Source organism: Neodiprion virginianus, chromosome 4 (assembly GCF_021901495.1).
Source record: "Neodiprion virginianus isolate iyNeoVirg1 chromosome 4, iyNeoVirg1.1, whole genome shotgun sequence".
Classification (NCBI taxonomy): domain Eukaryota; kingdom Metazoa; phylum Arthropoda; class Insecta; order Hymenoptera; family Diprionidae; genus Neodiprion; species Neodiprion virginianus.
In genome coordinates, this window is record NC_060880.1 from 23331180 (window position 1) to 23346227 (window position 15048).

Below are 15048 nucleotides of genomic sequence, written 5' to 3' on the forward strand. Positions count from 1 at the left end.
GAATGCACATCCAAAATTATAAATCCAGTTCGAGGTAAGTAGTTAAAGTTTATAAAATTGATCACGAGAAACCGTTAAAGCTGAACGTACCTGTTGATACCTCACTGTTTCAAAAGCCGCAAGGTTTTTTTGATTGCTTTGCCTGTAAGAACAATCCACGAACTGCTCTGCTAGAGGAATCCAGCATCTCTGCTGATTGAAAAGCACTGGATACTAGTTCATTCTGGAATTCTAATTAAACACAGTCATTATATGAAGATATTTATATTAAACCCTAATCGAAACTGAGCCTTTTGCTTTGAGCTCTAGTAGTTTGATGTACATATTAAGGGGAATGTAAGCATAGTTCATGAAAGTTGCTTTTCATAGGCAAGTGCGTGCGAATTTGATTTATACATCTTATATTACTACATCTTACTGTGTTAATATTTTCTCATATATACATGTCAAAGATTAGGAAATAAATAATAAAATATACAAAAATACAATCATGTAACTCGGAGCGGTCATTTCACTAATAAAAAATGTGTCTTACAGTTCATCCACTGTTTATACAGAACTGCAATGGATATTGGACTTGTTTTACAAAAAAAGTAAATGATAATAGCCTTAAGGATAAGAGGTGAAAATTAAAGTCAAAAGATGTGAGTAATTCCCATTCAATGTATGGTTTTATATCATAATGTTATTACAGAAATGGTATTTCATTAATAATTAAGAGTAATTATATTTATCGGTAAATCACTTGCGGTTTAAATCAATGGATCGATCTGTTGTCGAAACAATGTGGATTATCGCACATGCGTCTTTTTCCCAACTACACATTCCGTTTCTTTGTTTGTTACTTTTTGCTTCGTTTTTTTTTAAATCTCCAAAACTTCATCATACACAATGGAAAAAAATGTTACATTTGTACAACCATCATATACATGTTACATTTAGATTACCGTTAATTCATTACCATTTTTTAAAATACGCATGTTTACGTGTATGTGTCTGTGTGTGTATGCAAGGTGTTTAGCATGTGTGTAGCTATGAATGAAATGCTGCTAGAATTAAAACAAACTAGCACGACTATACCATGTGTGTTATTGAACTTGAACCGAATTCTAGAAGTGTTTCTATGGATATACAAAATTTATCTCTCAATGAAATATTACTTATTAGGCACTCAGATACTCTAATACCAGATAATTATTAGGAACATTTTTTTCATCTACCCACGACTACAAATATGGGTAGTTGATTCTGGCATAGAATTCTTCTGCTGTTCCAAAAATGTGAATCAAAGTTTAGAAGATTTTAGATAAGCACAAATCAGATGCCAATTCAATTCTTCAATTTAACTATCGATGTACTTTCAGAATATTTAAAAAGAAATAAGTTCTGTAAACTGATCGCATTGATCTTGTGAATATAATGATCCATTAATTTTCAGAAGCTTTTTAAAAATTGGTTTACTCTTTTTCGGTTATTTTGAAGTAAAATATTAAGTGAAATTTAGTATATACATAGTAACGTTCCTTATTCAGATTTTTCAATGTGAACTATCCTGCGTGCAATTAGTTTTGAGCTGAATGGCGAATAGGAGAATAAATAGGATCTAAGATAGGTACTCATTGCGTACAAAAAAGAACTTAACTCAAGCGATGAAACACGACATAATTAATAATTATAACGATTAATTAACTGCATCTACATCGCAATCTGCCTTCGTAGTGCAACAAACGTTATTTAAAACTATGCTGAAGTATTTATAACTTGATTAATGAATTATTTATATCTTCAATAATTATCAGAGGTGATTTTTTAGAATGCTTCCCTGAAGCCCGCAGCACTAAATGACTTTAAAGGGTAACTGATAAGACTGTAACTTCTTGAAGTCTTCCGAGTTAAATGCAGTTGCAACTTTAATGAACAAAATTGAAAAGAAAGAACAAATAATTGAAAGAAAGTTATTCATCACTGAATGCGCCAATGACACAACATGAAAAGTATGCCTAGGCCTTGCTGCTAAGTAACACAGTAAATAATATTGAATAATAATGACAAAATAACTTAAATATGACCAAATCGTAGTAGAAACACTCCAACACTATCCAAGAATGTACAGGAAAAGAATATTTGATTGCATGCCAGTGTTACACTTGAGTATGCACCTTCCGCATTAAGAGTGTTAATAGTTTGTCGAATTGGATATACAAACATCGGATTCTTAAACTTTTTCCAAATCTGTTTTTTTTCAGGTCTCATGTATTAGAAAATCAACTCGATTATTCTTCTGTATTACTTTGAAAAATTTCATCCAACACTCTTGTCCTCCTGTACACTTCATTCTACCAATTAGTGTCAAAAACAAGAAAATATAAATGAGTGAAAGACCGAAAGATAGGAAACAAAAAAAAAGTAAGACAAACTGAAAAAATGATTACTTAAGGATGGCGTTGTTTAACTTTTTAGCATTTATATCTTGTAAAAACATTAATCTCGCAACGTCTAGTTTCTTTATGCTTTTGGACATTATCTATTTTTGTTGGGTGTTCAAACTTTATGGACCTACCATGTGAGCCAGATAATTAATAGTGCATTTAATGTACTGTTTCTGATTGCTTGTTTTAAAATGTTATGTAATGACATATTTCTACTCACACTACACTGCCTGTTGTAAAAAACATTGTCGAAAATGATTTTTTTTTGTGGCTATTTCATAATCTTTCTACATACTATACACTAATATACAAGTTATTCAATTTTTCATGTATCTGTCCATCCCACTTATCTACTTATTCTTGTCTATTTCAAATATACTGCGTTCAACGACCTTACACTTTTAAATCTTCCCGGTCCGTAATTGTATGCTGCTATAATATCTAACAATTTTTCAAGACGTTTATTTCGTTCCTGTAAGGTCCAATATTTTTCTAAAAGAAATATTAATTCTTTTTGCAGAATGCACATTTGAAACTGAAAAATGGCGGATAACACTTGCAATTAGCAAATATTATGCCGTTGTTAAATTGACGCGTATGTTAGTGCAGTGTAATTTACATATCAACTTACAATTTCGAATGAAATATTATAGAATGTAATTTATTGTAACAGCATACATTAAACCAGTGTACAGTGTTTTTTTAATTACCTCTAAGAATGAGAGTTTTATTTTTGTTTTTTATGTATTGAAATATAGTAATTTGGAGAATAGCGCGCTACTGTACATCAGTCTTAACATCAGGGCGCACAATTCCCGTACTTTCAAGATTTAAAGAAACTATGATTTTTTTTTCTCAACTGTGTTCAGCGGCATGGTAATTTAAACCGGTGGGTGTCTACAAGTGGGAGGTCGCAGATCTGTTATAATACAATTAGCATGTAGTAAAATCATATACAATTGTTACAATGTTTAAATAGTACTTATTTTATATATCGATAGGTTAAAGTTAGATATACATATACAGATATATATATATATATATGTATTTATATATATAATCAATATTTATATGCTACTCAATATTTCAAAGTATTATTTTAAGAGTTCGACACTCCTTGAAATGAGAACGTCCATTACATTAAAGAGTCAGTAACAAACCATCAATTTTCAGTTTTTTTTTGTCCATCCTGAATCTAGTGCAGTGAAAGAAAAAAAATATGAATACCTTACGCAAAGCGAATCACTATATTCATGGGCAGAAAGTGTTACACGTTCATTTTCACAACTACACATCCCATTTCAATACAAAAACTGTCATCCTATCTTTCACCACTTTAAGAAAAGCTTTACTGTAAGAACGGGTGAACGTTTTCCGCCCGTATCACGATTACGCATAAGTAAAGAATGAGAGTAAATTTATAATTTTTGAAGTTATTACTAATTTAGCTTTAAAAAACTGGTGATTAAGAGAAGCGAATTGTTATGGATGTAATAGAACAGTTTAGCCTGTAAGGATTTATGAATTGTGGGGCATCAGTTGCGTTTAGAACGTGAGATTTCTAATCTGTATATGCAAAGCCTCTTCCAAAAGCGTGAATCGAGTTTGCAGATGTCTGTGAGATGCATATGACGCTAGAATGACAATGTACAAGAAGTTTTCGACAATTACTAGATTTACAAATACAAAAGCGAAGACTTTGCAGTATATGAATCACTGGGTGAAATATAACTTTATATATATAGCCAACTAAATATATGAATTTTTGAATATCAAGTATTACAAATAATTTATAAACTATACAGTGAACAATCATGCCACACAAAAGGCGCCTATATCTCTGCCATTAAGAGAATCAAAGTATGTTGATGTGGCTGACTACGGTACAGCAAATTCAACTAATCAATTTTCGTTTTGGTGTTTGCAAAGTCTAGTAAATCATTGTTCCTTCATTAAAAAGTGACATGGAGTTTTTTTTTCGATAGCAACGAAATCTTGACACCAGAATAAAAATGCCTGATCCACAAATTACGCGGTTTAGTATAAGGTACAAAATTTCGCACTTAAAACTTGATGGTATCTCTTTACTACTCACCACTAATGAGATTTTAATTAACGAGAAGTAAGACAGATGGTAAAAGTTTATCAATAAAATTATCTTAGGATAAAACCATGACTATGAATTACTTCATCATTATCGTTATTACTAGTAATGAGAAAACTGCAGCAGATTGTCAAACACACATGAATTGGTAGGAAATCTGGGATAGCTGATGCTGATGTTTCAGTGGTTTGCAATTCACATGGATAATAAATAATGATTGTAAATTCATCAGAGTGATTTGAGTAATGTGAGGGATCTGAACAAGATATATCTGAAACAAGGATGCTTGCTGTAAAATCTACCAGCAAAGTATGAATCACTATCATCTTTTTACGAAGTGTATCTTTGTAAACCAGGCATGAAATAACAAAGATAATTAATAGATTGAAAGGCTGTGTATTAAATGCAGTTTTTATACATGACCATGCCTCTGGTTGGAGCTATCGGTCAATATGTTTTCTTTTTTTTCACTCTATATAAAAAATTTACACTATTTATAATCAAAAATGTTAATAAATTGAAGGAGCTTAAGTAGGTTAAAGATATAGCAATTAGATATTAATGTTTTCACTAACGTTGATACTAAACATTAAGTAAAGTCAAGGGTGTCTATATTACCATATATTTATAATGTGTTATGTCAGTTTGCTTATCTATATGTATATATATATATATATATATATAGCATATTCCTAGTGATTAGTAATAGTCATCATATAATGAATACAATTAAAAGAAAGAAGCATTAATCAAATAATAATTATAGTAACATAATAGTAATAATCTTAGTAATAAGACATGAGAGAGATTTTGCATTCGATTTTCAGTTGGTTTTTTTTTTTTTTTCTTTTCTTTTAATCCGACGAGATAATAATGCGATAAAAAATGCGTTTTTTTAATTTACAGATGACGCGTGATTTACAGATGAAGGAACCGTATTCCTTATACTATAATTATATGTTCATTTTAATATTTTTATATATTTATAATTTGTGTGTTATTAATCCTGTCAACGAGGGGTTGCTGGAATGTCTGTCAGTCCGGATGTGGTGTGACGTTAAATTCGTTATGCATAGGTCTCGAAATGCCTTCTTCTGGTGATATTTTAGTTGAGGGATCTTTCAATGTATAAGCCGATAGTCGGTAGTGTTGGAAAATAATAAAGTTTGTTATACAATGTCTAAGGCTACTACTCCACCCACGCTAATTTTATTTGATCGGTTTGTTATACTTTTTTTTTAAGAATAGCTACTCTCTATTTCCCCAAAAGAAGAGTAGGGTACATACCTGAGAAATTCTCAATTTCACGAATTAACCGTTATTTACAATATCTTACAAAGAAATTCGCAAAATTTTTTTTCAAATTTTTTTTTTTTTTTTTAATACAAAATCGTGGTGCATTGAGTTGGTTGCCGGATTTTTCCTTGTTGCATTTTATTGTATACTTATAAAAACGAAATATTTTAAATTTTACAATCTGCGCACCTCGCATGTGTCAAGTTTCCATTCCACAACGCGTTTTCATTTGGAATAAATTAAAATTACTTTTATCATCTAATAAAAAAAAAATTCATGCTTTCCTTGCATTTTCTGTTCATATCGCGAAAGAAAATTGTTTCAATAAATAGAAATCAGGATTAATAGATTTACAACGACTCCGCGTATGTTTCATGGATGCACTATAATGATTATGAGATTGTAAGAATGGGCTGCATTTATTCTATTTTCAGAGCATTCCTCAGTCCTATCACTACTCTTCATTTCATCAACCTACTTACGTGTGAGATATGGTACGAAATGATAGCTACATAATACAAGTGTCACCATAACACAAATAACACGTTGTGCGACATTGCATCATTTACCATATTTATGTCATCACGGGGTACGTTTTTTGTTTCTTTTTCGATTGTTTTAGATTAAAAAAGAAGATAGATAGGGGAAAAAAAAACACGCCAACTTTTTAAATTTCAATAAAGGTAGTGTTTCCTTATCATGAATATTCGAAAATATTGAAAGTACATGTTTTCCCCAATCAACTTGTTCACTAATTTCTTTTCATTTGTTTTTCTTATCTCTCGAACTCGAATTCAGAAGAGCATTTCGAGCAGTGCACCTTAATTAGTCATATAATACACTCGGAACGAGGAAGGGGATGGGGACAGCGGGAATACACACATGTTGTGCGAGCTGAATTGTTGATTTTTTAGCCGAATATTTTCATTTATACAATATACAAGTAAATTCAATTATATTCAAATATTCCACGCGAAAGGCGGATTTAGTGGTTTTGGGAGAAAGAAGCAATTGCCTTCTGTTTGAAGATGTCTCTTGGTCGAAAAATTTGACTTATTTTACAAGTGGGGGCAGAATAGTAGATGCTGACATTAGAACATAAATCATATTTTTAATTTAATTAATTAGTAATTATTATAATACATAATATTCACAGTGTCCGTTAAAAAGGAAGGAAGGGATGATGAAATAAAATTATTACTGAATTTATGGTTCTTCGCGGGGCGGAGGAGAGGAGTTTTGGGAAATGGGGCATACCTATACACATTTGATAATTATTTATATCACAATTTACAAAATTTGTCTACTAACATGATTTTTTGATCGAGGGGTAAAAAAAAAAAAAAAAAAAAGACAAGAGAAAACTGTGCTGAAATGAGAAGAGAAATCTTTTGAATATCCCGTGGTTTTTTTTTTCACTGGCGAAAATATTTTTGTAAGTTATTTCTTTTTTTTAATTATAAAAAAAAAAATATGAAACGGCGGTATTACACGTATAAATATTTAAATTAGAGGGTAGGTCAAAAGTCAGATCAGGTCAGGTTAGGGCCGAAGGGGTGCTTCAACTTCACTCCCATGTCAAACGCTATGCTAGCTTTTTAAATAACAGCTGGCTCTAATCCTACCAAATTTTTTTCTCGTGTCACAAACCAATCAGTGGATATTTTAAAACCAGTATGAGAATAACAATAATACTACGCCTGCACGGGCAGTGTACATACATAACATAGATGTTATATATACTCTACCCATCGCTTACATTGATTAAATGCATGCAGCGCTATGGTCTACCCTAGCTGTCTAGACATTTCAACTTTCTATTCAAGTCATATTTTTTTACTCTTTTTTTTCGTCACGCTATAGTGAAATAGATTTTTTTTCAATCATGTTTTCAACCATATCCCAGCTCTACACATTTGCAAAAACGTAAGATTTTTATGCCTGTACCCATCGGGGTTTTGTGCACAGTACGTTTCACGTACAAAACCTTCCGTAATTATTACACAATCTTTTCTCCAAAATGATTTCTCCGATTAAGTTCAACGTTAGTATCTCTTCAACATGGGTGGATGGTGGGGAATTGAAAGAGAAGAGGGAAAGATTGGAGGATATTATAATATAGGTATCAATAAATTCAATGTGTGGAATCCAGCCAATCTGTGTGTAGAATAACTAAACAGCACAGTATTTAGCAACATTGCGATTGCTCCTAAATACTGTAATGGTAGGTTTATCATTGTATTACCAATTAGCAGCCTCAGCTGCTGTGTGAATCGCTCATATTCTTTCTGTACCGAATGTGAACTTGGATTTTTACACCTCTTGTCCACGAATGATTATATATATATGATTATACATATATATATATATATATACCACCCAATACTCGCCCGTATATAGCGGGATTGCTTTATTGTAGCTCAGCCATACCGGGGTATGTATTGGGTTGGTATCCCTACTATTTATTATCCATGAAAAGTCACGGTACAGTTTTTTTCTTCTTCAACGAAACATAATCGATCAAGCATTATTTTAAAAACAAGGAGGAAAAAACGACACAACATCCACCAAATGCAGATATATCCGTAAGAAATAATGATTTCAGAAAGCATTCTCAAGTCTTAATACTCAAACAATATTCCAACAATGCGAATTATTAATCAGCAATGTTATTCATTGTATTAGATGGACTGGATCTCATACTTTGCTTACAACGGACTGCCATGAGTACGAAAATTCGAAAATCGAAATGTGAATAGGAAAATTTTACCAAAGATATGTAATAACGTGTAATTTAATACGGAATTAAATTCTCTAAATCAATTAGGCATTTTAACACCAAATTTGAAATACGTAATACATACTTATGTGCAACAAGGGTGGCAATTTGGTAACGCTTTCACAAAAATAACAAACACATTTTGATTTTCGATTTACAATACTGAAGCTAAGCGAGATATTATTCGACACGTGATAATAAATTGTTGAATGGATGTGCGAAGAATTCATTTCGTATTTATAAAACCTGAGTAGGTTGTTGGGCCTGAGTTGAAACTGAACCAGCAGTGGAGGCTGGAGGACCAATCGGCCCGAGATCTCCAGCTCCAGTAGAGGTGCCAGACGGGGTTGTAACACCCATCGCAGATGCGGTCTTCATAAAGAATTTTTCAAGTTTCACTATTATGTGCTTTCCATAGGTGTACTTGCGAAGGCTTCCAAGATGCGGCCGAATCTTGTGCATTAAGACCTTCCGTTGGGCAGGTTCTGCCACGTCAATCATCTTCTGTACAACGTAATTAGCATACTGATCCTTCATCATAACATTCAAAGCGCTAGAACAAAAAACAGATAATATTTAACACATTAATGCTACTTATCTTCAATTAATTATCAACTATAACTGTCGTGAATGATTGTTCACTTCAATTTCAAGTTCATGAACAATTGCGAGCAATGTTGTAGATTAACAATGTAGGTAACATTATCTAAAATAACCATCTTAGATAGTCGGTTCATCTCACTTAGTAATGAAGATGAATTTGAAGTTCATCTTAGTTTTTTTTCCCGTATAAAAATAACGAGCTACTAGGAGTCTATACAAACAATTTCATCTAACTATCGTGCCAATATACGTTGAAGTGAACAAAATTGATGTGTAACAAAAGACCATTATTTTTCTTAGCAGCGCATAAAGATTACTTAGAATAGGGAACTTGCATGTTTTTTTAATTTTAATTTTATTCGAAAGTAGAATGAAAAATAATGAATTCTCCAAGACAGTTTTTTTTTACGAGCCATATTAACGCCAGAAATAGTATCGTATACTATTTTTTCCTATTAAGTTGCGCAAAGTTCGACCACTACAATCATTTTGAATAATTGAAACGAATAGAACGGTGGCGTTGCAGTTGCATGCAGGTTCCCTATTGAAAATCAGATTCTTACATCACGCTAAAGTCTTTTCGGTAATGCGCAAATCTAAAAGTTACTATTCCACAGAAGGATTAAGATTCTGTTGTAAACCATTGGTAATTATTAGCGCTGTGCGGGTACCAGAATTCTTCGAGTCGGGCCGGGTCGGGAAAAATCTATTAGTTTGTGGTCGGGTAATCTTGGAATTTTCGGGATTCTCGAAAATCCCGAAAACTTTGGTATTCACGTAAATCCGGGAGTCCTGAAAACATCGGGATTCATAAAAATCTGGGGCTTCATAAAAATCTCGGAATTCTGGAAAATATCAATTCTTTCAAAATTTTCTGGATTGCCGGATGTCCCGATGAAAGATGATATGCGTTTTACTGAAAATATTGATGTCATTTAGATATACTATTCACTATCAGCATTTAGTATTTGGTATTTGTTCAATATTATAAATATTAAGGAAGTCAGGTTGCCTAACATTAAGCTTTTTCCAAAATTTTCGGTTTCCCGAAAATCATGGGTTTTCCAACCATTCCGGGATCGCCAAAAACCCGATCCGATACAAACCTGTCTCAAACCCGAACTTTATTTCCCGAGATTTCGGAAAACCCGCACAGCCCTAGTAATTGTCAATTTACAAATATAAAAACATATACCTATACTTTCATCTTCTTCAGATAAATTTGTACAGGATTTAACTTTGTAGATAATAATACTCATTACTTTGTAAAACACTGATTTTGAGAGTAAATAAGTAACCCCTGATCTTAGTCACGTGATTGTTCGTACTGCGATATTCAAAAGCATTGTGTGGTTCTCGAAATGTTTTTCACGATGAAAAATTAAAGTAACTCACTTGTCATTAAAGCCGCAAACTTCTTCTATTAGCACGGCTCGCTCTTGTCTTGTAGCATGTGTTACACACTTTTCCACCACATTACTGGCAAACTTATGTTGAGATAATGCCAACACTTTTCCTCGAACACTTTCAATCAACTGAGCTTTATCTTCTGGTTTTCCATGTTCTGTAATAAGCACCGAAACAAAAATCATTACTGAATTCACTGATTATAGATTTCTAAATACTCACTTCAAATTTATAGAAATTACATCAGCTTGCTACCATAAATTTATTCGAAATTTCGCTCAGATCTTTCGATGAGAAAATGTGAGTTGCAAAGCCGTTTCACAAAAACCATATCCACAAATATTTAAATTATTTCACCAAGATATTCATAGAATTTGGCATTTTAAGGTTCATGACAGTTTTCCAGGGTTGAAGAAACATTTTTAAACAAGTACTAACCAAGTACGTGTTGGATAACGTAATTCCCGTACTGATCCTGAATAAGTTGATCCGTAGCAGAGTGTAGTTCTTGTAAGATCCCTTGGGTTTGCTCAGGAGTACAATGCTCGAGGATCCGCTGAATGACCCTGCACCCGTAAGGATGAGTACTCAAGGAGTATACCTGTCCAGCAAAAGCTCCAATAACGAATTGAAGAGCGCGAGGCTCGACACATTCGATACATTTCTGAACAACGTGATTTCCATTCTGATCCTTAACACATTTCAAAACGTGACCATCCAACTCGCGTACGATTTCTTGCTGTTGCTCAGGGCCGATAGATTCCAACGCCTTTTGAATAACACGGCAACCGTACATTTGTAATGCCAATGGTAGCACATGACCACGGACCTGGAAATGCAAATATTACATATCACGGAATATTCCTGAATGAGTAAATTGTGAGACAATTTATTGACTTTATGAGTTTCAGATTTTTTCCTTGTGAATAATCATCCGAGACGGTCAGCTGACACGCATATTTATCATCATGGAGTTCGAGACACTTTATTCACTTCTCATATTTGTTATCGATAGTTTGTTAGATTCATGGGCATCAGTTTAGAATGAAGACATATTCTACGAAAAAATTGGCGAACGTGTAAGTATAAGACTTTATTATTCACCTTTTGGGCAAGAGTAGATTTTTGTTCGGGTGTACCAAATTCGAAAAACTTTTGAATAACATAATTTCCGAATACATCAGTCATCAGGGAATAGGCTGATGCCAAAATTTCTTGAAATACTAGCTGCTTCTCGGCAGCAGATGCTCGTTCTAGTTTTTGCTGAATGAATCTTGAGCCATGTTGGTCTTGGCTGAATTCCACAATGTGATTAGCTAAATCACGCAACTGCAAGCTCGGAAACCTGCAAAGATCAAAGCATGATAAAATTTTATTTAAAACCTTTATTCTGAATAATTGTAAACAGAAAAACATGATTTGCACAATTAGTTGGAAAACTTACCGATTATTTCTGAAATCTTCAAGCAAACGAGAACGACCGCCAGCACCTTTATCTCCAACTCCAGTAGCTCCGCTGCGCCCAGGTTTTCCTACCAAAGTTGGAAAGAGCGAGCTACTAGATCCAAAAACACCGTTAGCTGTTAAAGCAGGAACTGCGCTGGCCCTAAACTTGGCCTCAGCACCAGGGGCAGCAGACACACGACTTGCACCTCCTACCAATCCACCCAAGGAACCTCCAAGAGCCGGCGGTGGCGTCAAAGATAGTCCTAGAGGACTTGGCGATGCTGTTACTGTTCCTACGCAAATAAAATGATAATCGTCGTTGTCAAGTGTTACAATGGATAACATTCTGTTGTACATTCATCTAAAAAACTAACTAAATTAAATCAACATCAAGTGGAGTTCCCGTTTGATTGATAAAAATCGTAAAATCACTTCAGATGATAAGCCACAGTTTTTCATAGAAACATTACATCATTCATTATTCAATGGTAAGATAATTTACACATATTTGCAGTTTAATATATCGAACAAAAATCTGGATGATACAAGAACGCCGAACATGAATAATGACTTTAGAACATGATTAAAGAGTAGATGATAACAAGTAGTTAATAATTTATTTACCAAGTGCGCCGTAGCTTTGAGGCCATTTAGCTCTACTGTATTCGAGACTTGGACTGAAGGCTGACGTGTTTCTATCAAAAGAATCCCTTCTCCCAGTAGATGAAGCTCCAAGACCTAATCCTATGAACAAACGGTGATAGGTTTCTATTATCTGACATCGTCCAACATATCGAATACACAAAAATGCAGCCATATAGTTTTTGGGAATATAAATGGTGGAAAATGTGCAAATGGGCGTGTCCGATGGGAGAACATTGATTGTGAAAATTGAAATCACCATGCAGCCCTAATCCGTTTTCTGTCTGTAAATGCAGCCATACCTGTACTCTGTAGTTGGGCGGGAGACCCCAGCGCACCTAGCGGGGATCCACCATACCCTAGTGCTGCTAAGCCAGCAGCTAATCCAGAGCCTTGTTGTTGTGCTTGTTGCACGGCAACTGCTTGTGCTTGAACCACTGCAGCTGCTGCACTGCACGCCAGACCTGCACCAAAAGCCCCCAGACCACACGCATTCTTAGTTCACTAATTAATTAGCAACGTTACCAACCTGCTACCTGTTATTAGCTATTTCAGCACCGAATTTACATTAGACACAATGTTATTAATACAGGGCGTGCGTGTCAATATATGTATGTACATGTATATATACACATCAAAATTACTATTTTTTCTGTTAACTCTTATGCACGAAACCAATAGTGTGTAGTTTGATTCTTGTTAGAAATTGAGTTCGATATTTGGATGGTATATAGTGAGGATGTCTAAAAATTTTAAGTATTCACCAATCGTACTCACTTGTCAGAGTGTACAAATTAATCGCCGAAAATTATGAAAAACTAGAAGCATGAAAGAGAATGATAGAAAATTTTTTGACGAATTTCCATGACGCAAGTAGAATGTTCAAGGTATTCTTCTTACGTAAAATTAAAACTAGGCGAATATCTGGATATTTATTCAAAATCTTCAAAATTTCAAGATGCCTGGATACCAAGTAACATAGCATTGAATAATTTTTATATCCTTTAAAATATATCCAGAAGCAACGACAGTTGTGATTTTCTGTGGTTTATGTACACGGAGTTAAGATCGGTCATATTGACAAAATGAACATCACGGAAAATGTATAAAATATCTTGTGTCATGTGAAGACACTTTGAACATCATGTGTTAGGTGATTTATAAATTTAATTTTAATTCTGAATAAGAAATCAAACCACATGATATATAAAGAAGAATACCAAATAAACTTCCCTGACACATATACATAGCTAACAAATAATTATACAAAAACCTCAAGTGGATGGGGGGAAATGAAATAATGAGACAAAGTTTTGATGATTTGATTACGATGAACATTGACGAATCGGTGAACAATAGTAAATTAACATTTGGCACCAGGTTATAACGACTTTACTACACATGATGTACGGATCCCAGGATCAAAGGAATGTTTAATATTTCATTTCGGTAAGTGGAAGAATTAGGACAAACATAGCCAAGCAATAACGTGTAAACTGAATTGATGCTATAAATAAAAATTAAGAATAGATTTCAAATAATGTTTAAGGATTTTATGAATGTATGCAGTATGAGCTTGACTGAAGAGGATGCCCATGTCAATGTCAATGGCAAAGTTATCTAGGAATTATAGTTTATTACTCTTGTAGTCATCTCGACCGTGGAATTAAATTCTGTATTTCCTCCAGCCTGAGCTACTTCAATTACGGCAAATGCATTCAAAATAATAGTCAATATACTTTCAATAAAAATGTAGTGAGTGAAACGAGTAATGTACTTTCCGATCAATGTGTGAAAATGATTGAAGAACCTAAAAAAAAGATGTAAACGAATCAAATGGAAAGCGGAAATGCAGACTGGCAGAAGTAAACACAAAGTGAATATTTTTCTTAAGGAATGTAACGAGTTTCATAATCAGACATAAGGTGAGCGGACGATTTATCTAAAAAAAAAAACACAAAAAAAAAAAAAAAAAACAAGGAGCCATTGAGAGGAGTTAGGATTGTGGAGGACAATTATGAGGCATTTTATACAGTAAAAAAAAGAATTGCATGGTGCGCATTTGACGCGGCTGCTTTACATACCCTGACCACTTCCACTGTACAATCAGGTTGTTTCAATATTTTTGTCTATTTTTAAGGTGGTGCTTTACACGCGTTCTCATTGCATGTCCCAAAATTTTTCGAATTCGTTTACTGAATTTATTTCATCCATAAACTGAATTTATCATTTGATTTAGCTCAAATTACAGGTTAAACAGGTTCTTCATGCAAACTCAAAATAATAATACTTATCAAAAATTTGCATCGTCTTTGTTTGAGTGTCCATAGAATGTTCAGTGG

The 15048-nt window shown here is 33.5% G+C and overlaps 1 protein-coding gene across 9 annotated transcripts in view; it reads right to left on the reverse strand.

Moving 5' to 3' along the window:
• Window positions 1–643: 643 nt before the first annotated feature.
• LOC124303292 (maternal protein pumilio) overlaps window positions 644–15048 on the reverse strand; it is a 107193-nt gene continuing 92788 nt past the window's right edge. For 8 of the 9 annotated variants that reach the window (XM_046760349.1, XM_046760347.1, XM_046760346.1 and 5 more), the window contains 7 exons: window positions 13009–13170; window positions 12689–12808; window positions 12063–12357; window positions 11723–11963; window positions 11057–11447; window positions 10607–10775; window positions 644–9161 (listed from right to left, as the gene is read on the reverse strand). In XM_046760349.1, coding sequence (XP_046616305.1) covers window positions 8846–9161; window positions 10607–10775; window positions 11057–11447; window positions 11723–11963; window positions 12063–12357; window positions 12689–12808; window positions 13009–13170 — 1694 coding nt within the window. In that variant the 3' untranslated portion in view covers window positions 644–8845. The remainder of the gene's footprint in view (window positions 9162–10606; window positions 10776–11056; window positions 11448–11722; window positions 11964–12062; window positions 12358–12688; window positions 12809–13008; window positions 13171–15048) is intronic. The other variant, XM_046760348.1, reaches the window with a different exon arrangement.